The sequence below is a fragment of the Neophocaena asiaeorientalis genome, unplaced genomic scaffold (genome assembly GCF_003031525.2).
Source record: "Neophocaena asiaeorientalis asiaeorientalis breed wild unplaced genomic scaffold, Neophocaena_asiaeorientalis_V1.1 scaffold496, whole genome shotgun sequence".
In the NCBI taxonomy this organism is placed as follows: domain Eukaryota; kingdom Metazoa; phylum Chordata; class Mammalia; order Artiodactyla; family Phocoenidae; genus Neophocaena; species Neophocaena asiaeorientalis.
The window spans coordinates 1766474-1794289 of NW_020174375.1; the positions used below are offsets into that span (position 1 = coordinate 1766474).

The following is a 27816-nucleotide window of genomic DNA, read 5'->3' on the forward strand; positions in this document are numbered from 1 at the left end:
TTCACACAAAGCAAAAAGATAAATGAAATCTTCACATTTTCCCCCTTACCTCCCATTCTCTAGCTGCTGCTTCATTAGTAGAATCCTCATTTGTTTCCGATTCTTCAATCTTTTTTACTACTATAAATCCAGGTTCTCTGGTATATTCACCAGTATCTTCTGCATATATTTCTGGACTCCACTGAATGAAGAAGGCATACAAGTGGTCTGTCCTGTTAGAACAAGCGATTATTAATAATAGACCTAGTATTCTGTGCTGTTAGCTAGAATTTAAAAACTATATTTGTTAAATATTTTCACAAAACTTGAAGACTTAAAATATACAAAATATATACCATGCTTTATTTAAAAATAAAACAAAGCCCACTACCAGGAAGACATTAACTTAAAATTTTTTGGCTGTGTTCTGTCAAGCTCTGAGAAAACTACATTAGGATTTTCTCTAGCATGGTTTTGACATGCTCAGATGCTGTCCACAGTAATGTTTCTTTTCTTTAAAGAAACTTAGCAATGGGAAGGAAAACTGAACCCACCATTTTGACCTCATTTACACAATGATCTAATTATATAAAATATAAGTAAACAACTAACTAATTACCTATTTTAAAACCTGGACATTATACAGATTTTTTCCAAGTTAATAGAAATTTAGTATGTTTAACTTTTATTTTTTTATTTTTACCAACAAACATATGTTTAACTTTTAAATACCAGGAACATTCAGTGTATTATTGGTTCAGGGATGATCCAACCTTTTAACTCTCTTGTTCCCCTTTTCCATTTTGTTTACTAGAGTAAAGCCTAAATCCCTGATAAACATTATTTGAGGGTCAGCAACACCTTTCAAATATGTATGTTTTGTTGGCTGTAATTAGCATGGATAATTGAAAAGTGATTATAAAACTCTCCACTAGCACATATTAATCAATAACCACTGTTCTGGAAATTGTTTCTAAGTTAATAAAATTTTTTAATAATGTCATTTCTTATGTGGCAACTAACACTTTAAAAAGGTATAGCTCAATATCAGAAAAACAAACAACCCAATCCAAAAATGGGCAGAAGACCTAAATAGACATTTCTCCAAAGAAGATATACAGACTGCCAACAAACACACGAAAGAATGCTCAACATCACTAATTATTAGAGAAATGCACACCAAAACTACAATGAGATATCATCTCACACCAGTCAGAATGGCCATCATCAAAAAAATCTAGAAATAATAAATGCTGGAGAGGGTGTGGAGAAAAGGGAACCCTCTTGCACTGCTGGTGGGAATGTGAATTGATACAGCCACTATGGAGAACAGTATGGAGGTTCCCTAAAAAACTACCAGTAGAACTACCAAATGACCCAGCAATCCCACTACTGGGCATATACCTTGAGAAAACCATAATTCAAAAAGAGTCATGTACCAAAATGTTCATTGCAGCTCTATTTACAATAGCCCGGAGATGGAAACAACCTAAGTGCCCATCATCGGATGAATGGATAAAGAAGATGTGGCACATATATACGATGGAATATTACTCAGCCATAAAAAGAAATGAAATTGAGCTATTTGTAATGAGGTGGATGGACCTAGAGTCTGTCATACAGAGTGAAGTAAGTCAGAAAGAGAAAGACAAATACCGTATGCTAACACATATATATGGAATTTAAGAAAAAAAATGTCATGAAGAACCTAGGGGTAAGACAGGAATAAAGGCACAGACTACTAGAGAATGGACTTGAGGATATGGGGAGGGGGAAGGGTAAGCTGTGACAAAGCGAGAGAGGGGCATGGACATATATACACTACCAAATGTAAAATAGATAGCTAGTGGGAAGCAGCCGCATAGCACAGGGAGATCAGCTCGGTGCTCTGTGACCACCTAGAGGGGTGGGATAGGGAGGGTGGGAGGGAGGGAGACGCAAGAGGGAAGAGATATGGGAACATATGTATATGTATAACTGATTCACTTTGTTATAAAGCAGAAACTAACACACCATTGTAAAGCAATTATACTCCAATAAAGATGTAAAAAAAAAAAAGGAATTAAGTATCATCTTTCAGATAATTTGTCTCTATGAAAACAAGCAACTGTTTTTTCATAAATTACTTAGATACAGTACAGTTCAAAATTCTAATAAAACTAATTTTTAATGAACATTAGCCAAGGTGCAAGGACAACATTAAAATGGAAAATTCCATGCAAAAATTAAAATAAAACCAACAGTAATGAGAAAAACAAATCCTTACATTATTTTTAACTAAAGATATAATAGGGTTGAATATTTCATTGTAATCATCTTGGTATCGTTGGCAGATCTGAGTATCTGGCTCTTTGCCTTTCATGTACGCATGAATTATGCAAATCATACCATATTTTTAAATTATTCTAATCACAGTTTGTTGAATGCACAGACTGTACTGTATATTTAGGTGAGGGGGGAGAGAGAAGAATTTTATTCCTGAAAGCAACAGTCTTCAGAGCAACATATAAAGACTTTCCAAGAGGTACACAGACACATAAGATAGTCCTAAGGGAAGTAATCTTATATTCTGCTTCCGTATGTTCATCTTATACTAAGCTGCCTGAGAACAGTGTGGTCAAGACATCTTACAGATTGCCTGTTCTCTGCTTTCACTAAGGCACTATCATCAGTCACCCAGAATTTTACATGCCATAAACTGTAAAAACTTCCTTGTTGCCCAAAGTTGGTACTGAGATGGGGAAAAGTTTTAAAAGACTGGATAACAAGTCCTTTGGCATATCAGGTGGTTTCTAATTTACTGATTTCCATAAAACTGGAGGAGTTTTTAATGAAGTTGTTCACTAATGGTCACTGAAAATAATTTTGATGAAACGTAAGTAATTTTGGAATATAAATAGAAACATGTTTAAAGAACTGACATTATAATAAAATTTTCATAGACTTTTTTATGAACAAAGCTTCTCAATACTTGTAATAAAAAGAAAAAAGGGAGGGGGTAGAACTGAGGGGCTGAATCCTATCTCATCATTTCAATGAACAATATTCATCAATGGATACATAAACTAATTGGAGGAAAGCCCTAAATATTTTATTAAGGCATTTCCTATATTTTACTTTTTTATATGTAATAATTATGACTATTTATAATTTATGTTGCTTTGATGAGCTGTTTATTAGTAATAATTGTAATGATAAAATTTTCTTGTGTTTAATTAACATTTGGAATAATGCAGTTGTTGATAGACAATTTTCTCTTTGATTTCCACACGTATTGTGAGCAGAGGCATCGTGTATCTTTGTTCAGCAATAGTACCTTACTCTGGAGCAAAGGGTAACCATGCTTACTGTACATTATAAAAGGTTTAAGTTCCCAAAACTTATGGTTCCTCTTCTTTAACATAACCCATGGCACATGTAGCTGTCACTTGGCCTTCTTCACATCCAACTGTGGGGACTGAAGCTCAAAGAACTCATACAAGTGCTGGTACTGTGACTGCTGCTATTGACTCTGTTTTCTGCCAGCATGCATTAAACTGAGGCAGGCCAACTTGTTAGCAAGGTAGGGTAAGCCTTAGACCCTTTACTCTTTTGACAATAATCACAAAATTTTTAAATAAATGTAATTCCAGTACACACACACACACACACATACAGATAAATGTGTAAGTATAGGTAATTTGTTGCAAAAAAATGTAAAAGGGAATAAAAATATAGTACCTTAGAGTAAGATTCTATGAGGAGGTATAATTGAAATACAAATTCAAAGAGAAAAAGTAATGATGCAAATTCTAACTGTTAAAGAGCACATTCAAGTGGTGTTTAAATGGATAATGGTAGAGGGCAAACTGTTAACAATGTTTAGATCCTACTAAGTATATTTAAAGTATAAATGCAAGTTTTAACTTAAAATGTCAATATTTACAATGCAGTGATGACAGACATCCTTTAGAATTGCTTAAACTTAAGAGGAAAAATTTTACTGTGTAGTGGGTATAAAAAATAGTTTGAGGACCACATCCTTTCAGTAGCTAATTTAGTGCTATGTATTCTATAGTAGGCATTCAGTAAGCATTTGATGAAATTTTTAAGAAGGAAATTATACATCATTACCTGCCTTGAGGTAGGGGCTGTACCAGTTAGTATTTTGATGAACCTTCTTGATTTAAGACATTTTAAGTAAGTTTATTTACTACTAAAACTAGGTATATGTTCACCTTTTTTGCATCAAACCATGAAAGGGACTAAAATTAGAAATGGGGTAAATTAAAGAGTGTAAAAGAGGAGGAACTAAACGATTTTGAATAGATTTAATGTCAGGTTTTAATCATAAACTATTTCAATACTTTGCTACTGGTGGGATGTAGTATACAAAATAATTTCAATTCAAGGAATCTCAATAATGTTTTGAAGATTCTGTTGTTGTTTTACCTTTCTTGTGGCACAGCAAACCAATATTCATGTTTCTTATCTCTCTGTGCATACTGCTGCATCATTGCACTTGCTTGAGATACAAATGTTTTCCTCATAGGTTTTCCAACTCTGAGACATAAGAACTTATGTAATCGATGCCTCCTCTTTTCTTTTAAAAGTGCAGAACCTAGAATTGAGACACAAACAGTGTTTATTCAATTCTCATACACCATGCTTGAATGATTTAAAATAATTTAGATTAAGTAATGCTTATCTCCAAACTTCTGACAAATAATTACAGAATAAAACGTCAACTTACTGAATTCTCTTAAGTAGCTTGTATTTTTTCCCATCAGAGGCAACGTGACAAGTACAGCAGGACTAATGAACTAATAGGCAAAGTATGAGCTGACGTTACGTCTAAGCGTTAGGGAAAAGGCAGAAGATCCAGGAACTGTTGTCAAATTTCTGTTTGTGACACCCGCACTAAAGTATCACATACACATGTGCAATTTTCTGCATGCTCTTTACCAGCCTTCTAGAACAATATCTAAATAAGTCTGTAGAATTTTCAAAGGTTACTGTAATATGGTTGTTACAGACAAAAATTTAGTAAAAAATCTTGTGAAGCTTTTATATGCATATGAAGGTGTGATAAAAACAATATGCTAGATTCAGCCATCAGTTTGGACAGCCTGAATTATCTCTAACCCGTCCAACCACAGATGCTGACATATGACACACTGAGAGTCTGACAACATGGTTCAATTCAGCAATCTAGGCATTAATTAGCTTACGAAGGTGGCATACTGTGAAGAAAAAGCACTTAGTTATAGTCAGGAGTCATGGCTTTTTTTCTGTGTAATACTGCACAAGGTACATAATCTATCTGAGCCCCAACATTTGCATCAGGTTAAAAGAGTGAACTTTTACCATTCTTCCCACAATTATATTTGTACATTTTTATATTTACAGTTTTGTAAGTTTTATGATATTATAAAGTCACTAAAGATCAGAAACTTTAAATATTTCCCTATTATAGGATCTCAAGTTACTTAAAATTAGTTACTTAAAACTAAGTTTCTTGTCCCCCCTCCATACACTGGTACAAAAAGAAGAAACCAAATGGTAACAATCCAGGAATACCTATCTAAACTATTTACCAATTTTTCTCCTTTTAGTATTTTGTCATAATGGGATGTCCCTCCCATCACACCCTGCACCCAAACAAACCCAATAAAATAAAAGTAGTCTACTATATTATTGGGTCAAATGGAAATGCCTCATTTTATCTTTTTCAAAGTTTCAAAATATAAGACAACTATCAGACACAAATATATCTAATAAAGATATTTATGCCAGCCTCCTTTAAAACATCAAAGAAATATCTTAATAATATGAATTGTTAATAACAACTGAATGTCTTAATACAGAAATGGCTAAATTACAGGGCCATTAAAAACCATGAAAGAATTATATGGATTCAAGTTGACCCTTGAACAACACGGGTTTGAACTGCACAGGTCCACTTATATGCAGATCTCCTTCAAATAATACATACTATAATACTACAATACATGGTTGGTTGAATCCATGTATGCAGAACCACAGATATGGAGGGCTGACTGTAAACTTATACATAGATTTTCGAATGTGGGAGAGGGGTGTGTGTCACCCCTTAACCCCTGAGTCGTTCAAAGGTCAACTGTATAATGACATGGGAAAATGTTTATTACATAATATACTAAGTTAAAAAAAAGCAAGAAACAACACTACATACAATCCTGATTTTATATGAAAAATACATGTAAGTAAAGATACATACAAAAACTAGCAAAATTGTATGTGTCTGTGTGTATGTATATACACATACACACTAAAGATCAAAGATAAATATACCAAATATTAACAATGATCATTTCTAGGTGATGAACTCAAAGTAATTTTTATAAATTTTCTAAAAACTTCCTACATTTGTCAAATGTTCTTTAATGAACATTCATTAGCTCTGAACAAAGAAAAAAATTACAAAAGAAAAAATATTCAATCTTTTATAGAACCTGCTTTGAGTAAATGAATTCCTTAACATCTATTGAATATAATCCTTAGGTCTTCAGTATACCTAAATTAGACAATGCAAAGAAAATTCAGTGTTTTTAAAAACTGAATCAAACCTTTGTGTGTTGCTGGTAGGAATGTAAAATGGTGCGGCCACTGTGGAAAACAGTTCAATGGTTCACCAAAAAATTAAACACAGAATTACCATAGGATCCAGCAAATCCACTTCTGGTATATATCCAAAAAATTGAAAGAAGGAAATCGAACAGATTATTTGTACACCAATGTTCATAGCAGCATTATTCACAACAGCCAAAAGGTGGAAACCACCCAAATGTCCATCAACAAATGAACATATAAAGAAAATGTGCTGTGTACAGTAGAATATCACTCAGTTTTAAACAGGAAGAAATTTCTGACATGGTACAACACAGATGAAACTTGAAGGCATTATGCTAAGGGAAATAAGCCACACACAAAAGGGAAAATATGGTATAATTCCACTTATATGAGGTACATAGGGTAGAGACAAATTCACAGAGACAAAACGTAGAATGGTGGTTGTCAGGGACTGTAGGGAGAAGAGAATGGAAGTTACTGTTTAATGGGTACAGAGTTTCAGTTCAGGAAGATGAAAAAGTTCTGGAAATGGATGGTGGCGATGGTTGTACAACAATGTTGAACGTACTTAATGCCACTAAATTTTACATTAAAAATGGTTAAACTGGTAATTTTTATTGTATGTATATTTTAACAATTAAAATTTTTTAATTAAAAAGACTGAAATCTAGTATTGATTAATCTAGAATCAATACTCCAATAGAATATGAGAAATGTTAACTAAGATACTTGAGTTATACACCTTTTAACCCATAATGTACTAAGCGGAAGCACTGTATATTAGAAATAAAAGACAAACTATTACTATAATTTTCATAAGTAAATAGTATGAAAAAACAAAATGGTGTTTTAATTTATCCTTAGTACTGCTTTTTAAAGGAAAACATTTAATCAGACAACGATGGAACTTGTGGATACTTGAAAGAATTTCAGAAATAGATTTTTATGTCTAATTGCACTTTTAAAAAATGATGGGACTACAACTTCGGCAATTGCAAATTGCAATTAGGATATTATATACGAAATTTTAACAGGTATTTTAATGATGAAACATATCAAGAACTAAAAGAGAAATGGAGAAATCAGAGGTATTATGGAACTTGTGTGCACTTTCAAGAAATAAATTGTTTAAAGACAGAATGCAGTGTGTGAGGAATGTTTAAACATGGTGGAAAAGATGCCCATTATGTGTACAACCCACTGTGGGATAAGAAAAGACAGGAGAAACCAGAGACTATGTACTTGTCCCCAGAGAAACATCAGTCAAGGGCTACTAGATCATCCTTCAGAGTGGCCTAAGATACAGTAGCTTTTGAGTCAGTGAGGAAAGACAGAGACAATATGCAATAAGATAAACTAACTTTATATATTCCTTAACACTTACCTTCTATATTGGTTGTTGCTATTTTATGCTTAATTTCTTTTTGTGACACCTGTTGAATATTTTCCCTTTGCTGTTTAGTTTGTTGCATTGTATGGGTTTTCCAGAGTTTCCGTAGCTCTTCTACCTCAGTCTCTGAGTCCTGATTTTGTTCCTTTCCTTGTTTTCCTTTGCTGACAATTGGCTTTTGTTTAAATTCTATTGCTTCCCCACAGGGCACACTTTCTTTTTCACCTTCTTCATGGTGTGATGAATTCTCATTAAGAAGAAAATCCTGGTCTGCATTACCTTTTATACCTGTGCTTTGTTCTTTAGGACCTGAGATTTCTTGAAGATTATCTGTAGTCTGATCTCCTTCCTTAGTAGCCATTTCAAGATTATTTAAATCAGTTTTAAGGGAAAGAGTCCCAACTTCATTGGCAGTATGTCCAGCATCGGATTTTAAGTGGTCAGGAGTACTAGCAGCCTCTGTTATTACTGTCAAACATTCTACTCCACTCTGACTGACGGTTTGCACAGATTCTGATGACGCACCAGATGATTTATCTTGTCGCAGCTCACCTGAAGAAATAAGCTCCTCTCGTATAGGAGAGAGTTCTGATTCCGTGAACACATCTTCAGAAAGAGACTCCTCGGTGCTCCTAGGAGCAGTGCTGGCACTATCATTACCTGCATCGCGAATTCTTGAGTCTATTTCATCAGTATTACTTCTTGTCATTTTCTTCAAATGGCAGAAGTCCCTTCCTGATAACTGATCTATCTCTCTGTCAGTAAACAAAATTTAAAGTTATTACTTTTTAAATTGTAGAATTTTATTTTCCACAAACTTAACACTGAATTAATATCACTAAAAAGGTTTTCCTAAAAGGGTGTAGCATACATCTCTTAACAGCATATCAAAAATTTGATTGATTCCTATAGACCATGTTATTAAGTCAAGTTTTGCATCAATTGCTTAAGATCTGGGAAATATCAGTGTAAGATTTCCTGAATTGATCTACCTGAAGAGAAGTTGAAGATACAAGCTCTGGGTGAAGCTATAATTCTAAACTAAAATTTATTCACTGATGAAATATGCAAATAAAATTTTGATTAAAATTTTAAATGTCTTAATAAAATAAAAATACACTGATATTACACACACACACAGTACTTATTTACATTTAAATAGAAATTAAACTAAAATAAATAACTCAAGTGCAAAGTTAAAAACCAACCTGAATAGAACTGAGGCAAAAGTGCTTAGAGGTTAGATATTAGCTAGCTGAATGGTTCATCATTACTTCTAGATTTCCATGTTTAGTGGCATTTGTATATGCAAGCACTAATGTTCAATGGTTAGACAGTTAAATTCTGGAAGGAGACAGTGTAAACACTACATGAAATGCAAGTCAGCAACTCAAAATGATGGCTAAAAGTAGTTTCTGATAAACAGAAATTGCATGAGTTCTTTGGAAAAAGTATGAACATTTATGCAAGTCTGAGAATAGGAAAGACTGGAAGTAAGCCGACACACAATTTATTGGCTACCTCTGGATGGTGAAGTTGGGTAACCCCGTTCCTCTTATTCTAGTACTTGATATTTTTTATAATGATATGCATACTTTTCATTGTGCATAGGATAGGTAAAATTTATTTTTAAAAAAGTATTAATTAGTTGAAGTCCAGTTCCTATCTCTGCTTCCCTTGTACTGAGTGATTCACCTTAAGAAATGTATGTAAGCATCTAATCTGTGTTATTAAACGTGTAATAGTGTCATCTACTGGTGAGCCCCTAAAACTGCATACATAGGGTCTTGGGACTTGGCAAAAGTTTTGAGAAACTGTACCTGTAGATTTAATAAGACCCTTAGGTATGAGATAAAGTCAAGTAAACCTAACAGCATATAGGTTTAGGTAAGTGCTGTAACCTTATTTTTTTATGTCAATGATGCTGCTATTGCTCAGTACAGCTCCTGCACGATACCTCTGCAGTTAGCTTCCCAAGCAGTTACGACAGAAGAAAACCAATCAAATCTTACACCTCATTTTTACCACACATGACATTATCTGACTTGTTGCCAAATATTGTTTTTAATCAATTCACGAGGCAGCACTGAAAGATATTTCTTCTGGAGTAACTTTTTTAAAGGTTTGGATCAAATAGATGGTCTTTCCAGGTGATGTTGTGAATGATGAAACAGTGATTTACAAGAGGAAGGGCCCTATAGCATCTGTGTAGAATAGTTATGGATCATTCAACATAATAGAATCCCAAAGTATCCTAATACAAATGGAAAAGCAGGGCAAGATAAAATGGATCCCACCAATGACTGGCAACATATACATACATATACTCTTCTTGTTTCTCTTTTAATCTAATCCTTCACTCCTTCACCTTTGTCTTACCCCTCCACCTGCCACAATAATCTTTACTTGCTGAGACTGATTTTGGATGATGATATATTAAATAGCTAACAGTAGAGGCAATCCTAGGAATAATCTGCACCTCTAAGGATGAGTTTACCAAGCCAAAACAGTATCTACTGGGGGGCCGTTATAATGGAGACTGTTTAAATAAAAGATTTTATTCTACCACAGGTATTCTAACAATTCATGTAGTCTGCCTCAGAAACAAAAATAATTTGCCCTCTGTCCCTTTTGTAAGTAGTTCTGTCTCACAGGGGTTAATTTTGAAACAACGATTATCATCCCTGTGGGCTATTATAGGGATAGAAATCTCAGTATCAGTTAAAGTGAAGCCAGTTTTTAAACTGTTGACAAAGTCATGTATGGAGGAATGGGGGAGTTCTTTTCTATTACATATCAATTTCCTTCTTTTGTCCTTCCCTTCCTTTGTTTGTATACCTGTCTTTTATTTTCTTCTCCTTTTATTTCTTATCCTTCCCTTTTCTTTGTTATTCTTTTAGTTAAACACATTACTTTCAAAGGCTATGCTGACCTGTAGCCTCACATCTATGTTACCTGAAACACACAAATTCCCTAACCAGTATATTCCAAGGTTAACTCTTTAAATTTGTGCAATCTGTGGGTCTTCTTCCCTGTGTTTTATACTTTTCTGAGAGAAGGGTGCAAACATATAAATCAATAAACGACAAAGCTGCTCTGGCTTTATTAATGTCAGGTCTTTGCTCATGTGACCTCCCCCAAACCCCACACCCAACTCTTCAGGCTCTTCTAAGGAAAATTTGAAAGCTACCCATGATTACTTATATTACCTTAAATTACTAATAAAAATAATTTGAATTTACCTGAATAAAATGGGCTGGTAAACATTGAATTAAATGAGTACTATAGGTTACTTTTAAATATCAGGTTCTCTGACCAAATATACAAATATAAATCTAAAACAATTCCTAACCTAGTGCAGTAAGAATAATCTTTTCATTAATTAATAAACTCATTAATAAATAAACTAATTCATTAATGAAACTACTGTTTCATTAATTATAAAATGAAAAGCAGCTATAATAAAACTATTAAAAAATACTTCAGAGTTATTAGACCAGGGTCAACTATCTAGATGAAATAAAATTGCAAAGGAGTATAAATATCACTCTTACATGGGCAAGGATTCCTTTATTTTGCTATCGAAAATTTCTTTGTACATTGCAGCTGACATCACCTCTTCCATTGGACACATGATGCCATATTCCTCACAGCCATTCTCTTGAACCAAGGGGTCAGTTTTATGTGGATCAAACATTATATTATTTGGTGTAACTAGCAACACACCGCTGACTGTGCCCTAAGATGAAAAAAGAAAATAATGTTTAAACTTCAAAGTTTAAATTTTCAAAATTATTCTAGATATTTTTATTTCCGATGTTAGGCCACCTACCACATATAAAAGTAGTATAGTCAAGCACTATGGCATTCTCATGGAAATGTTTTTAATAACACCCAAATTTTCCCAGTAAATTCTCCTTGTTAGCAGAGGCAAAATACAAAGAATATCATATTCACCTTCAATCAATCAAGTCAGGAATTAAAATTTGCAGCCTCAGTAAAATGCTGAGTTATATCAGCAAGATAACTTCAGTAATATAAGAAGGATTGTAAAGTCCTTCAAGGCATGAGCCATGTTTTACATTAACTTGCATACAGCCTCCTGTGTTCTTCCGTCACTACAGGTATCAAATAGTTTCATGCACACACTGCAGGTTTAATAAATAATGTGCTGACAACTCAATCCATTATAAAAGGAAAATAGTATAATCTGTTTAAAATATCTTTAAAAAAAAAAATCTCCGTTTCACTCAATTCTGCTACTGCCTAGTTATGTGACCTCTGGCAAGCAAAGCCTCTGGGGTTGTTTCTTCATCTGTAAAATTAATTAGATTAGATTACTTCTAAGGCATACAGTAATTATTTTAATCATGAAAAGCTATGAAATTTTAAATATATTTATACAAATAGTGATACAAATATAAAGAGTCCAACCCTCTCATCTTACAAATGAGCAAACATAAGTACTTAAGAAGCTGATCCCACTAATATTAGCTAATGTTTCTTGAATGCTTTGTATGTATCATGCTTTATATATATTATTGTTCATTTATATATATTATTGTTCAATTATAGCTCTGAGATGAGAATACAGGTGGGGAAATTAAAATTGAGAGAGGCTAGGCAATTTGTCCTAACTAATAAATAACATAGCTAACTAGTAAGTGGCAGGACCAAGATCCAAAATCCAAGCAGTCCATGCTTTTTACTATAATCTTTTCACATTTGAGTTACAAACAATAATCACTTCAACTCAAGTACCAAATATTCCTTAATCCTATTTATTTTATTTATTTTTATTGAAGTATAGTTAATTTACAATGTTGTGTTAATTTTTGCTGTACAGTAAAGTTATTCAGTTATGTATATTCTTTCTTAATCCCATTTTCAAACTCCCATTCCACTACATCCTGTAAGAATAAAAATAAAGAGCCAGACAGAATTCTAAAACTAAACCAAATAATTACTTCAAAGTTGTCTTTTTTTTCTGAAGATACCAATAGAAAAACTTAAATATTGCTTGATTTGGTATCACACCCTCCTTCCAAGTCCATATTCAGCTCTGTGAATTTATCTGATTTAACTTTAAGAATGTAAAACTTAAGTTATGACAGACACTAACTTTAGAAACAAAAAAATAAAAAGAAAAATCCTACTAAAAATGGTCACCCAATCACAAACGAAAAAAAGTTATTGCCAATGTTCGAGATTATAAAATACGCTTATTATTTACAGTAACTGCATGCAATACTGGAGAGAAGAATACGTGTGTGTGTGTGCATTTTGGTGGAGGAAAGGGAATCAATCTCAAACTCTGACTAGTATTTCTTTTAGTTCAGACCATGGACCTCCTAAATAAGGAGGAACTTTATGTAAACCATAGCCTAATCATCTTTTGATCAATATTTTATTTTATTGTTTTTTAATATCTTTATTGGAGTATAATTGCTTTACCATGTTGTGTTAGTTTCTCCTGTATAACAAAGTGAATCAGCTATATGTATACATATATCCCCATACCCCCTCCCTTTTGCGTTTCCCTCCCACCCCTTGATCAATATTTTAAACAGATTCATATACATTATGTATTCCTGGATCACATGCCAACTGAAATCAATGAGTGATGATAAAATATGTTGCAGGGACATTTACAACTGCCAGGGATAATCCAAGAAATAAATAATCAAGAGTAGAGTATATACAATATAAAAAAGCTGTAAGATTTCCAATCTTTAATACCTTCCTCTAATCTCACCACGTCTACAAGCAAGTTATTTGAGAAATGAAACCAAACAATCAGTAAGGATTAAGGAGAGCAAACTTCAGGTTCTCTGAAAGACTTCAGGTCATTCTTGATTTCATAAATTTCATCTGAGCATTAGTTTTAAATGATGATATAATATTTGGTCCACTGGCATAACACTACATCTTCTGCTTTAGAGGATTTTCATTAAAGACAATGATTACTAGGTATTATAGAAAAGGCCCAGTGTTATAATAATACTTTAATTCACTATACACATGAATACTATAATCTTAGTAGTGTAATTATAGAAACCATTTGAAAGGTCTCTCAAAACCGTACTTCTATACTTGGATTACAAGGGGCTTGAAGCCCTATAGCTTAACACTGGAATGATCAATTTGCTAGTGTTATATTCCAGGAATTCACCCTTATTTGCTACTACTGAAGGATGCACTGATATATTCTTCAAGCTTCTTTCCCTCTGCCTTTAGCTGGAGCTCTCTGAGGTATTCTGTGAGATGTCAGGTGTCTCCATAAATCAAAAGAGACAGCCATGAGAAACACCACAACACAAAATTCACAAAAATCTCTTTAGAAAGTAGCCTCTCAAATTCATTTGACCAAGATCAAATCTGAAATCATAAACTCATACTAAACCATTAGCACTTCATTCTTTTTAAATACTGTTTCATAAATGTAGACATATTTTCAGGAGCAAGAGCATACTGTAACTAAGAGATTTCCAATTACCATATCTTAATCCACATGACCTTCAGAAACTTTAAGCACCTACTTCCCTTTAGTATTAGTAACTTCCAATTCCTTATGTGCAATTATTTGACTAATCTTCCAAGAAGGAATTATTTCTATTAGAAAATAAAGTCTATTTCTAAAAGAAAAGTTACCACTTATATTTCAATATTTCTGTAAATACTAAAAGATAAAAGATTATGATTTGGGAACTCATCTCAGGAGAAATAAAAGCTTGTACTGATTTTTTTTTCAGTCTTAAGTCCACAGTAATTTAACCATTACAATAATTGTTGATAAATTTCCATAATTTTATATAAATAATCTTTACTACAATCAACCTGTAAGAAGAAGAAAGAAGATGACTTGTATGAGAAAGCATCTTTTCCTGCTTACTTTCTTACAAGAGATTATGTTTCAAGAACACCAGTGCAAGCCATTCCTAACCCTACCAATGACTTTATCTTTTCTTTGATTCTTAAACAAAATTGTTATTCAAATACTTCCAACTAAAATTTTGCTTCTAGCCAAGAACTAATTCTGCTTAAAGCTACTAAAACACATAAAATACATGAAATAACTCTTTTCCGATACTATAATGCTGAATAAGGGGAAACAAATAAGATGAGATCTACAAATGCCCCAGCACACTGGGTGGAGTTTCCTGGCCACAGACAGAGACAGGAAAGGAGAGAACACTCCCTACTGAGAAAGCTTTGGAGATCTACAGAGGATTCTTTTCCAAGGTTCCAGCTGAGGACTGATTGCCACGTGTGTGAAAGCAACTATCCAAGGATGAGAAAAAAAGCACTCAAAAGAAGCTGAGAAAACAATCCCTAGAGTCCACAGAGTCAGAAATAGTTTGTGTTCTCACCAACCAGAGCAAAAACCCTTGTAATTTACAGCACCTCAATACTCAGAAGGGTATTGTCTCAGTAAGGGGAAAACTAGTTAGACTTAAAAGCTGTTCTGGTCATGCCTAACAAAACTTAAAAGCAAGCCATGATAGGATGAAGCTGTTTCCAAGAAACAACCAAGTCACAGAAAAATGCGCAAGAATATGTACAGAAATACAAAAATATCCAGCACCCAACAAGATAAAATCCATAATATCTGGTATCCAATTAAAAATTACTAGGCATGCAAACAAACAGGAAAATATGGCTCACAGCAGTAACAAAAACCAATTAACTGAAACAAACCCAAAAGTGGAAGAGAGAAAAGAATTGGTAGAAAAGACATTAAAACAATTATTTTAACTACAGTCCATGTATTCAAGAATATAGAAGGAAGATTTTGCGTGTTAAGTAGGGATGTGGAAGACATAAGCGACTCAGTTTAAACTTAGAGGTGAAAAATACACTGGATAGAATACCAGATTAGATTTGGCAGAAAAATAAATTACTGAACTTCCAGATACAGCAATTGAAATTGTCCAAAATGGAGAGCGAGGAAAAAAAAGAGCAGAGTATCAGTAAGCTATGAAGCACAACATCAAGCAACCTAAAATATGCATAACTGGGGTTTCCAAAGAAGAGGAGAGAATGGGGGAGAAAAAACATTTGAAGAAATATGGCCAAAAATTTTTCAAATTTGATGAAAACTATAAACCTACAGATCCAAGAAGCTGAACAAACCCCAAGGAAAACAAATATGAAACACACACCAAGGCACATCATAATTAAACTGCTCAACAATATCAAAAAAACAAACAACCTAATCAAAAAATGGGCAGAAGACCTAAACAGACATTTCTCCAAAGCAGGCATAGAGATGGCCAAAGGCACGTGAAAAGATGCTCAACATTGCTAATTATTAGAGAAATGCAAATCAAAACTACAGTGAGATATCTCCTCACACCAGTCAGAATGGCCATCATCAAAAAAATCTACAAACAGTAAATGCTGGAGAGGGTATGGAGAAAAGGGAACCCTCCTACACTGTTGGTGGGAATGTAAATTGGCACTATGGAGAACAGTATGGAGGTTCCTTAAAAAAGTAAAAACAGAACTACTATATGATCCAGCAATCCCACTACTGGGCATATATCTGGAGAAAAACATGGTTTGAAAAGATACATGCAGCACTCCAATGATCACTGCAGCACTGTTTACAACAGCCAAGACATGGAAGCAACCTAAATGTGTATCAACAGATGAATGGATAAAGAAAATGTGGTACATATATACAATGCAATATTACTCAGCCATTAAAAAGAATGAAATAATGCCATCTGCAGCAACATGGACGGACCTGGATATTATCATACTAAGTGAAGTGAGTCAGACAGAGAAAGACAAATATATATTGCTTATATGCGGAATCTAAAAAGATACAAATGAACTTATTTACAAAACAGAACAGACTCACAGACATAGAGAACAAACTTATGGTTACCGGGGGGGGAAGGTGGGGAGGGAGGGGTAGACGGGGAGTTTGGAAGTGATCTGTACTATATTTAAAATAGATAACCAACACTGTATACCACAGGGAACTCTGCTCAATATTCTGTAATAACCTAAATGGGAAAAGAATTTTAAAAAGAATATATATGTAAAAAAATAATAACAATAAAATTAAAAAAAAATCAACTTGCTCAAAATCAGTGATAAAGACATCATCTTAAATGCAAACAAAGAAAAATATATATTTTATACAGCACACCAAACACAAAAATAATAGAAGACTTCTCTTCAGAAACAGTGCAAGCCAGAAAACAGTAGAGATTTGAAAGAAACATCTTTAAAGTTCTGAAAGGAAAAGAAAACCCTGTCAACCTAAAATTCTATGCCCAGTGAAAATATCTTTAAAAAGTAAAGAAAATACCAAAGCTATATGAATAGCAAATAAGCAAATGAAAAGATGCTCAGTATCATAAGTCATTAGGGAAATGTAAATTAAATGAGTTATCACTAAAGACCAATAAGCATAACTAAAATCTAAAACACTGGCCACGGTGAATGCTGGTAAGGATGTGGAGAAACAGCAACTCTCAGTGACTGCTGGCAGGAATGGAAAATAACACAGCCACTTTTGGAAGGAAGTTTGGTAGTTTCCTACAGAGCTAAACACAGTCTTACCACATGATCTAACGATCACATGTCTTAGTATTCAACCAAAGGAAATAAAAACGTATACAAAACCTGCATATTAATGTTTATAGCATCTATCTTCATAAGTGTCCAAACTTGGAAGCAACCAAGATGCCCTTCAGTAGGTGAATGGATAAACTGTTGTACTGTATATTCACAGCGATAAAAACAAATGAGCTGTCAAGCCATGAAAGATATGGAAGGCTCTTAAATGCATACTGCTAAGTGAAAGAAACCACTCTGTAATCATTCAATCATACTTTATGATTCTAACTGCATGACACTCTGTAAAAGGCAAAACTATGGAGACAGAAAAAAGATCAGTAGTTTCCAGGGGTCCAGAGGAAGGGATGGATGAACAGACAGAGCACAGAGGATTTGGGAGACAATGAAACTATTTTGCATGATACTGTAATGGTGGATACATGTCATCATACATTTCTCAAAACCCATAGAAAACAAATATATATTGCTTATATGCGGAATCTAAAAAGATACAAATGAACTTATTTACAAAACAGAACAGACTCACAGACATAGAGAACAAACTTATGGTTACCGGGGGGGGAAGGTGGGGAGGGAGGGGTAGACGGGGAGTTTGGAAGTGATCTGTACTATATTTAAAATAGATAACCAACACTGTATACCACAGGGAACTCTGCTCAATATTCTGTAATAACCTAAATGGGAAAAGAATTTTAAAAAGAATATATATGTAAAAAAATAATAACAATAAAATTAAAAAAAAATCAACTTGCTCAAAATCAGTGATAAAGACATCATCTTAAATGCAAACAAAGAAAAATATATATTTTATACAGCACACCAAACACAAAAATAATAGAAGACTTCTCTTCAGAAACAGTGCAAGCCAGAAAACAGTAGAGATTTGAAAGAAACATCTTTAAAGTTCTGAAAGGAAAAGAAAACCCTGTCAACCTAAAATTCTATGCCCAGTGAAAATATCTTTAAAAAGTAAAGAAAATACCAAAGCTATATGAATAGCAAATAAGCAAATGAAAAGATGCTCAGTATCATAAGTCATTAGGGAAATGTAAATTAAATGAGTTATCACTAAAGACCAATAAGCATAACTAAAATCTAAAACACTGGCCACGGTGAATGCTGGTAAGGATGTGGAGAAACAGCAACTCTCAGTGACTGCTGGCAGGAATGGAAAATAACACAGCCACTTTTGGAAGGAAGTTTGGTAGTTTCCTACAGAGCTAAACACAGTCTTACCACATGATCTAACGATCACATGTCTTAGTATTCAACCAAAGGAAATAAAAACGTATACAAAACCTGCATATTAATGTTTATAGCATCTATCTTCATAAGTGTCCAAACTTGGAAGCAACCAAGATGCCCTTCAGTAGGTGAATGGATAAACTGTTGTACTGTATATTCACAGCGATAAAAACAAATGAGCTGTCAAGCCATGAAAGATATGGAAGGCTCTTAAATGCATACTGCTAAGTGAAAGAAACCACTCTGTAATCATTCAATCATACTTTATGATTCTAACTGCATGACACTCTGTAAAAGGCAAAACTATGGAGACAGAAAAAAGATCAGTAGTTTCCAGGGGTCCAGAGGAAGGGATGGATGAACAGACAGAGCACAGAGGATTTGGGAGACAATGAAACTATTTTGCATGATACTGTAATGGTGGATACATGTCATCATACATTTCTCAAAACCCATAGAATGTATGACACAAAGAGTGAGTTCTGATGTAAACTATGGAAACCCACTTTAAGTGTAAGACACAGTCTCAAAGTAGAAAAATGGAAGAGATAAATCAAGTTAACACTAACTGAACAGAAGCTAAGTGACTACATTTGTGTCCATCAAAGCAGATTTCATAGCAAAGAGTTTTACCAAGAATAGTCTTTCATAATTAAACAAGTCCATTCATCAAGACAATATTAGAATCCAAAACATTTTTATACCTAACCACAGAGTTTCAAAATACACACAAAAAAACTGATAGAACTAGAAGGGGAAATAGACAAACCCACAATTATAGAGGTATTTCAACATCCTTCTGTCAATAATTGATAGAACAAAAAGACAGAAGATCAACAGTAACACTCAACTTGATTTAATTGACATTTATAAACTATTTCTCCCAACAACAGCAGAATACACATTCTTTCAAAGTGCACATGTAACACATATCAAGATGTAATACATTCTGCACCATTAAACGTTAAGCCTACAAATAGTAGTATGCTCTCTAACCACATGGAAAAACAACAGAAATCAGTAACAGAAAGATATCTTGAAAAATACCAAATATTTGGAAACTAAGAAACTTCTAAATATTCCATGGGCCAAAAAAGAAATAAAGAGAAAGTATTAGGAACTGAAAGAAAATGAAAATACAACATATCAAGACTGTGGATTCAGTTAAAACAGTACATAGGGGGAAATTTATAGCACTAAACACCTATTTCAAATACCCATAATTTATGAATTACGACTATAAAGAAATGGTTCTCACGTGTGACTTCTCAAGTGGGTATCATACTATAATTACTTTCTTTGCAACACCTGGAGTTTATTTTGACTACTACTGTACTTTACTATAATTCCCTTTGCAGACTAGAAGTTCTCTGCTTTAGAAAAGCAGCAACGTATGGTAGATAAAACACAGATTCAAACTGGGTTTGAATTCTAGCCAGGATAGAGAAACCCTGGACTTGTTAACCTTTTCTGAAAGTTTTTTTTCCTGTGAAGAAGGAATAGGACTGCCTATTTCACAAGATGATTTTAAATTGATCATCACGTGCTGATGCTGATGACTAAAAATGTAAATGCAAAACTGTCATATTTTAGTAATAAATAAAAAATGATTAAAAGTTTTTTCTAAAGTTTTATCCATTACCTTGCCACTGGTAATATATCTGCAATTAATTTTAAGAAATTTCTCAGTAAATGCTTCTTCCTCCTCAGAAGTTGAAGATACAACTCGTGCAGGTCGAATACCAGTAAAAGCAGATGAGAGAGTTTCTTCTTTCGGGTGGACTACATCAGGATTCTTTAAAAAAAAAAAAAGATAAAGACACTTCAGAGGACTAAATAAAACTAAGCACATTGTTAAATGCAAATGCATAGCTCTCCCCAGTAAGTGTTCTTCCTTCTCATCACATTCTGTAGAACAGCTCAAAACGTTTTTATGTAAAAAAATATGGGAAAGACGGCTTCCCTGGTGGCGCAATGGTTGAGAGTCCGCCTGCCGATGCAGGGGACACAGGTTCGTGCCCCAGTCCGGGAGGATCCCACAGGCCGCGGAGTGGCTAGGCCCGTGAGCCACGGCCGCTGAGCCTGCGCGTCTGGAGCCTGTGCTCTGCAGCGGGAGGGGCCACAACAGTGAGAGGCCCGCGTACCATAAAAAAAAGAACTGAAAATATGTGAGTTCTATTGGGGACAAAGTCACAGGTATCCCTGGTGCTTTTCTATAGTTTGCTGCTTATATTCTTAATCTTTAAAAATGTTAGATTTCACTTAAAATTTTTTCTATCCAAGTTCACAGAACTCATAGTTTTCCCAAAGTTCAATATTCTGTACAAATGTAGGAAGGTTAGACAGACGCCTTTTAATCTTTGTTTTAAATACCTCCACAGAGGCATTTCATACCTTATAAGTAAATGCACAATGCCTTATATAATAGTTTTCATAGTAGCAAGGTTCTTCAGAGCTTTGAACTAAAATCTGCCACTTTGTAATTAATACCTAATAGTTATTATTTGCCCTTTTGAAATAATAAACAAAACTGCTTCCTCTTCAGTCTCACAGACTTTGAGATACTTGAAAAGAACTATCAAATTTTAACATAACTTTTTCTACTCTAATAAATGGATCTAATTCCTTCAATTCTGTCCTATATAGGACAGAATTTGTAGACTTCCTTTCTAAATTTCATATACCCTTCCTAAAATATAGGGCTGAATCCCAAGCACTTGGGGAGATACTCAACAGACATTTTTTGAAGGTAGACCAGTTCAGAACACTGCAAAACAGCTACATTTGATATAATTATATTTTTAAAAAACCTAAAATGGAATTATATTTTAACAGCTGCATGATACTGTTATAGCATTATTATCAATCTTTTCATTTTGTGATACAAACTAATAACTTTACATTCATCCTGCTGTCTCTGGTAGTTACTGTATCTAAGAGTTTTATACCATATATAAATTCATTTAGCACAGATAATTAAATAAGGGACATTAATAATATTAATTGATATTTATGAATACCTTTATATTTAAGTATATTATAAAGACCATTTCATTTTCAAATCACTCATAAGGTATATACTATTACCTTAATTTTTAAGGAAACGTATGCTTGTCCAAATTCAGTAACTTGCCCAATGAGTAAGATGAAGCTGAGATGAAAACCCATGTTGCCAACACATGAACTAGTGAGCTTAACTGCACTACTATATGCTTTCCATTTCAAACATTCTTCTACAGGATTGTGTGCAGAGGGGAAAAAAAAAAGCCAATACAGAGCCATCACAGGGCCCCCTGCAAACTGGCACAAAGCAATACACAAATTTTGTCTGACTGTTCAGTTACTCCCAAATCAGGTGACAACAGTATCTACTAAATAACCATATTATTCACAGAAACTGTATCAGGGTACATTGTCAAATATTTTCCTTAAACATACACCTCATAGAACATGATCTCTGAGGTTCCCTCAAAGTCTCAAATTCTACAACTCAGTATCAATAGCAATCCCAACTTGTCAAAGTAATCCTATTAAAAAGAATACATGAGATTAGCTTAACAAATGCTCAAAGTATAGCACAAAAGAGTATTTCTTTAAAAGAGATCAAAGTTGTTTAGAGAAATCATAATCAGACCTCATTTTAACTTACATACATGTACATGATCCAAAGTATCAGTATCTCCATATCTCTGTGAATTTACAGATTCTGTTTCTTAATAAGGTGATTTGAATAAGCTTATTTGAGCGCTTTCTGAAGCTTCTTTGTGCAATTTTGTTTTTGCCACTAGGGATGGAAAGGTCCTTAAAAATATAGGATTATAAACATTTATTTATCAAGCCTCAATTGCCACCTCAATTGTTCAAATGTGCAAAAGGAAAGCAATGCTATGACAAGTGACCCAAAAAGGTTGACTTACGGTCATCTTTTTTGTACAATATGATTAAATATTATATCATTTGTAGAGTATTATTATAAATCACTACCATAAGCTAATTAGCAACTCCAAACTCTCCTTTTCCCATGTTGCCTTGGCTTTATGGAGTTTTTGTTCTTTAGTGATTGAAAATACATAGAAATGTTCTCTGGTAACATGTAGGTAAGGCATACAAAATTTGAGAAGGAAAAACCATACAGGCACAGAAATACCAACATTTATGTTTATTTCATACAACATATATAATATATAATCTAAAATAAAATGTTTATTTTTAAAGCAGTGAATATTATGCTTCTTCACTCAATCCAATAAATATGATGGGTACCATTTACTTCCTATAAATTGTTATGTTTAACTATCACTCTTAGAATTTATTTAAACTCCACTTCTCAAGAATTTGAGGCTCTTAAAACAAACATACAGAATAAAATACAATACAAATAAAAAATAAAAATATCAGAGTGAAGAAAAAATAAAATGCAATTTTAAGTGTTGCACTTGGAGTTTTGGATCTGGCACTGAGCTTTTTAGCAACCAGGTTAAAAAGCAAAGAAGGATCAATTTTTAAATTCTAATTATGAGAACAATGCTTGCTTTCAGAAGCTAGAAGAAAACTCTTACCCAGTAATTTAACTATTTATTTGTGATATGACAAATACAGAGATTTCTTCTATATAAAGAAATGCTTTCCTAAAAATCTATATAAATACAAAGTCGTACTATGAAGTTTTATGTTTTCACATATTTCAAATATAAAATTTTGTTCTAAGAATGTAAGACTAAGGTATAATTATAGAACCATCATTTGAAAAGTACATATTAAAAAATTATAATTCCCTAATAAACTGCTGGTATTTAAGTTTAAAAGCACCAAAGCTAAATTATATTATACAATATATAGGTAACATATAATTCATGTGTTATTTATACATACAGCATTTATAGTTGTTTAACTTTATTTTAATATAATATGTAATATATAAGCTTATGTTTATTATATAATAAAGTATATATACTTACATATGAAAATTTAGGTTTAAAAGCATGAAATTTAAAATCATAATTTATATATTATATATCAGATAAAATATATTTTATATATCATATATTTTAGTGATTTTAAATTTATTTTAAGTTTAAATATATAATATTATACACAGAGAGAGAGGGGAAGGAGGTGGAAAATGGAAAATGTGAGAACAATTTTTGAAGCATATGCTATATTTAATCTCTTCAAACTATATTGATATTTCTAACTAAAATTTTTTTAACTTCTTGCATGTGTGCTATTACTTTAATGTCTGTTTTCAGGTATATAAGTTCAGGATGTCAATGAATTATGTGATTAGTATAATTAAGATAGAGGGAGGTTTATTTTATTAGATTTCACAAATATTCTCAAGATCCCCAAAACCCTGTAAGAAATTAACATCACTCTTTTATATATTTTCTCATCTATATGTAAAGAGAATAGTCACTGAATGTCTTTTTTAAAAAAATCTTACTTGACTAGAGCTAGAAAACCTTCTGAAGTTCCCTGACTAAACAATGTGGTTCTCTTGAAATTTTATAAAAGGCAACATTATGACACTTCACTGTGTCACCCAAGAAGATATGCTGAAGTCCGAACCCCCTACCTCAGAATGTGACCTTATTTGGAAATCAGCTTTTCACAGATGAAGTGAGTTAAGCTGAAGTCACACAGGAGGAGTAGAGTGGACCCTTAATCCAATTTAATTGGTTTCCTTATCTGAAGAGGAGACCACTATGTGAAGACACAAACACACAAGGAGAAGACAGCCATGTGACTACAAAGGCAGAAACTGGAGTAATCTGTCCAACAAGACAAGGAATGACAAGGATTGTGGGCCAACACCCAATGCTAGAAGAGGCAAGGAAGGATCCTCCCCCACAAGGTGCTTGCCAACATCTTGATTCCAGACATCTAGCCTCCAGAACTGTGAGGTAAGTTTCTGATTTAAACCACCCATTCTGTAATCCTTTGTTACAGCAATCCTAGGAAATTAATACAGGCAAATAATAATTTTTTAAGTTACATAAACAGAAGAACAACATACTTAAAAGTCCAGAGAATCTTAAATATTGAGAAAAAAAAAGCAATGCTTTTGTTCACCTTTTAATCATTTTAAGCAATACTTCCGATTATCTGCTTTACTTTTATTTTTGCTTTGGTAAGCAAAAATTTGCTACATTACTTCCACATAGCTCTTTACTACAAACTTTCTAGTTTCTACAATTTGGGACACATATATTTTAATTTTAGATTGTATGTCTCAGTCACAGAGAATCTGTACTGCTAATCCTTACCCTTTCATCAATTAGTTCAAAAAGTGGTCAAGAATATAACACAAAACCTGGATGTAGACTGTCAGGGTTTAAATCTCAGCTCTACCACTCATTCAGTATGTGACCTTGTGTAAATTACTCATTCTCTCTATGCCTTAGTTTCCTCATTAATAAATGCATAGTAAGTACTTTTTAAATGTTAATAGTAACTGTAGCAGAATAATTGCCTATGCTTAAAAAGAAGCTTTTAATGTGCCTAAACTCTATTAATGCTTTATATATTTTCTCCTGTAAGACCTTCTAGGCCTTCCATAGAATCTCTTAGTAGTATTTTTTTCAAAATTATATTTTCTTACATTATAAGTACTCTACTTTTCTTATTATCCTTTAGATTTATTAGAGTATACTAAAGAGTGTTTTATATTAAAGAGAATACAACTATCTGCTAGCCCATCTTTCAGTGGAGTATAGTAACATAAGCAGAAATTAAAAACTATTTAAAACCATTTCACTTTTCCATATTATTTATTTAAAATTTTTTTTCCTCTGAATTCCATCCTAAATTTATCACACTAGTAGTTCTAGCCTAAAATGGCATTAGCATAATAAATAAATTTAAGATGCAGAGAGGAGAAATCAAAGGAGATAAACAAGAGGTTTTTATATTTACAAAAGAATGTTAGATTAAAAAAATTTTACAAAATGACAGTGCAAAAGTGACAGGTTTTACTACACTCACAATGATTGAATATTACTTATCTTTTTGGGTTGGGTCCAATTATTTACTGATCGATAGTAGTGTCTGAGCTATCAATTTCCAGCTATAAAGTGCTAGTAAAAAAACATGGGCTCTGGACTCAGACTATCCACGTTGGAATCCTAATTCAGGTAAGTAGTCTAGCTTTTCACAATTTTGCTTTAGGGTATGGAACACAAGCTAAATTAACCGAAGGCTACACTGCCCTCCTTTGTCATTGCCCCTTATGAATGTATCTGTTAAGTCCCATGGGACAATGGCATGGCCATGTTCAAAAAGGTCCAGTAACCGTTTGGTCCAGTATCATTAGAAACTGACTTCCATTTTCGTCAGTGATGAGAATAAATGTAATATATTCCTTTCATGTAGCTGTATTCTAAAGTAGTTGTCATTTTTACAAGATAGCCAGCAAATAAAACATTTGAAAAAGACCCCCTTTCTCCCTCCCTCCCTCTCTCTCTCACCACAAACACACAGAAAAAAGTCCCTAGGCAAGGAGACAAATACCTATTAATAATATCATGTCCTTTACTCCATGAGAGAAGTGGAACTAGTCTAATACTACAGCTTAGAAACTAATAATTCCTAATAATTTATAGGCAAGTTAACATTAATAATTTGTGTTTTGTTACCAGTATGCCATTTGGTATCCTAAACTTTGAGTGCAAATTGGGGCAGAGAAAAGGATGTCTCCTAAAATCAGCACAGCAACACAGAAGAATCTCTCACAGGAGTCTAGCCAGTTAATGGAGAAATAACCTTTTACATGTAAACATAATCACTGGGTCATTATGAAAATGGGAAATTATGATTAGTATTAATTTACACAGGAAAGGCACAAAAAACATAATTCCTGTCAGAGGAATTTTAATCAAAATTATTAAAGTTTTTTTCCTCGGAATTCATTTGTAAAATGTAACATATAGAACATCTATTCCTTTAAAATGCTAGATAAATTAATATACTATTAGTTACTCCGAATTAATATTCTGAAGAACAACTAAGATAATAATTTTTTTTTTTCTTTGGCAGTGCTGTGCAGCATGTGGGATCTTAGCTCCCCGACCAGGGATCGAACCCACGCCCCCTGCAGTGGAAGTGTGTAGTCTTAACCACTGGATTGCCAGGGAAGTCCCCATAAATTATTTTTTTAAAGTGTGCCAATAATGAACTCAAGAGTTTTAAGTATTATATAAACATTCACAGAAACTCAAATAAAAATCAAACTGGGGGCTTCCCTCGTGGCACAGTGGTTGAGAGTCCGCCTGCCGATGCAGGGGACACGGGTTCGTGCCCCACTTCCTATCATGATATACTCATGTTTGTTAAGTAAAATTCCTTTCTTAGTTAAATTATTATATGATATTCATAAAAGGGCTGATGAATATCTTTGGATTACTACTACCACCAACAGTAATCAATTTAAGCTGTCTGATTTAATAAGAATGTTTCACTTTAAAAACCGGGATTTACAAATTTAATTAACAAACTAAAAAGGTAAAATTTCGTTCAAGCCATAGGCAAAGTAGGATTAAAAAAATGGTGATATATACAAATACAGTGACATTTCTTGATAGCTTTGAAAAGAAGGGAAACTTACAGTGGTCTTATCAAGTTCAGCCTCGGATGATGTTGGTGACAAAGGACTTATGGGGCTTAGAGACGGGGAGCTCTCAACACTGGAGACATATTCAGGATCAGGAACATATAAAACCTGGAAGAAAATATTCACATAAAGATTTAGTCAAACTAAAATATTAATAATCAGATGGTATTCTCTAAGCGAGCACCATTAACAATGACCTTCAGAAATAAATTTTAAAAATTAAAACCTTCAGATTAAAAGAATGTTTATTACCGAAATAACTGTAACAAAATTTTTAAAAAGATATTTAATTTAGATAAGTTTGATAACACAAACCGTGGGCAACAGTGAAGGGAAACAGTAATTCTTAAAAATTATGGGTGTTCCCCTTAAAGGACAATTTGTCAACAGCCAGCAAAACTTAAAATGC

The 27816-nt window shown here is 33.3% G+C and overlaps 1 protein-coding gene across 3 annotated transcripts in view; it reads right to left on the reverse strand.

The window, feature by feature from the left end:
• OXR1 (oxidation resistance 1) overlaps positions 1-27816 on the reverse strand; it is a 447043-nt gene that overhangs the window by 45379 nt on the left and 373848 nt on the right. For all 3 annotated transcript variants that reach the window (XM_024756318.1, XM_024756317.1, XM_024756319.1), the window contains 6 exons: positions 27402-27515; positions 20442-20594; positions 11515-11699; positions 7955-8715; positions 4411-4579; positions 50-212 (listed from right to left, as the gene is read on the reverse strand). In XM_024756318.1, the coding sequence (XP_024612086.1) occupies positions 50-212; positions 4411-4579; positions 7955-8715; positions 11515-11699; positions 20442-20594; positions 27402-27515 (1545 nt within the window). The remainder of the gene's footprint in view (positions 1-49; positions 213-4410; positions 4580-7954; positions 8716-11514; positions 11700-20441; positions 20595-27401; positions 27516-27816) is intronic.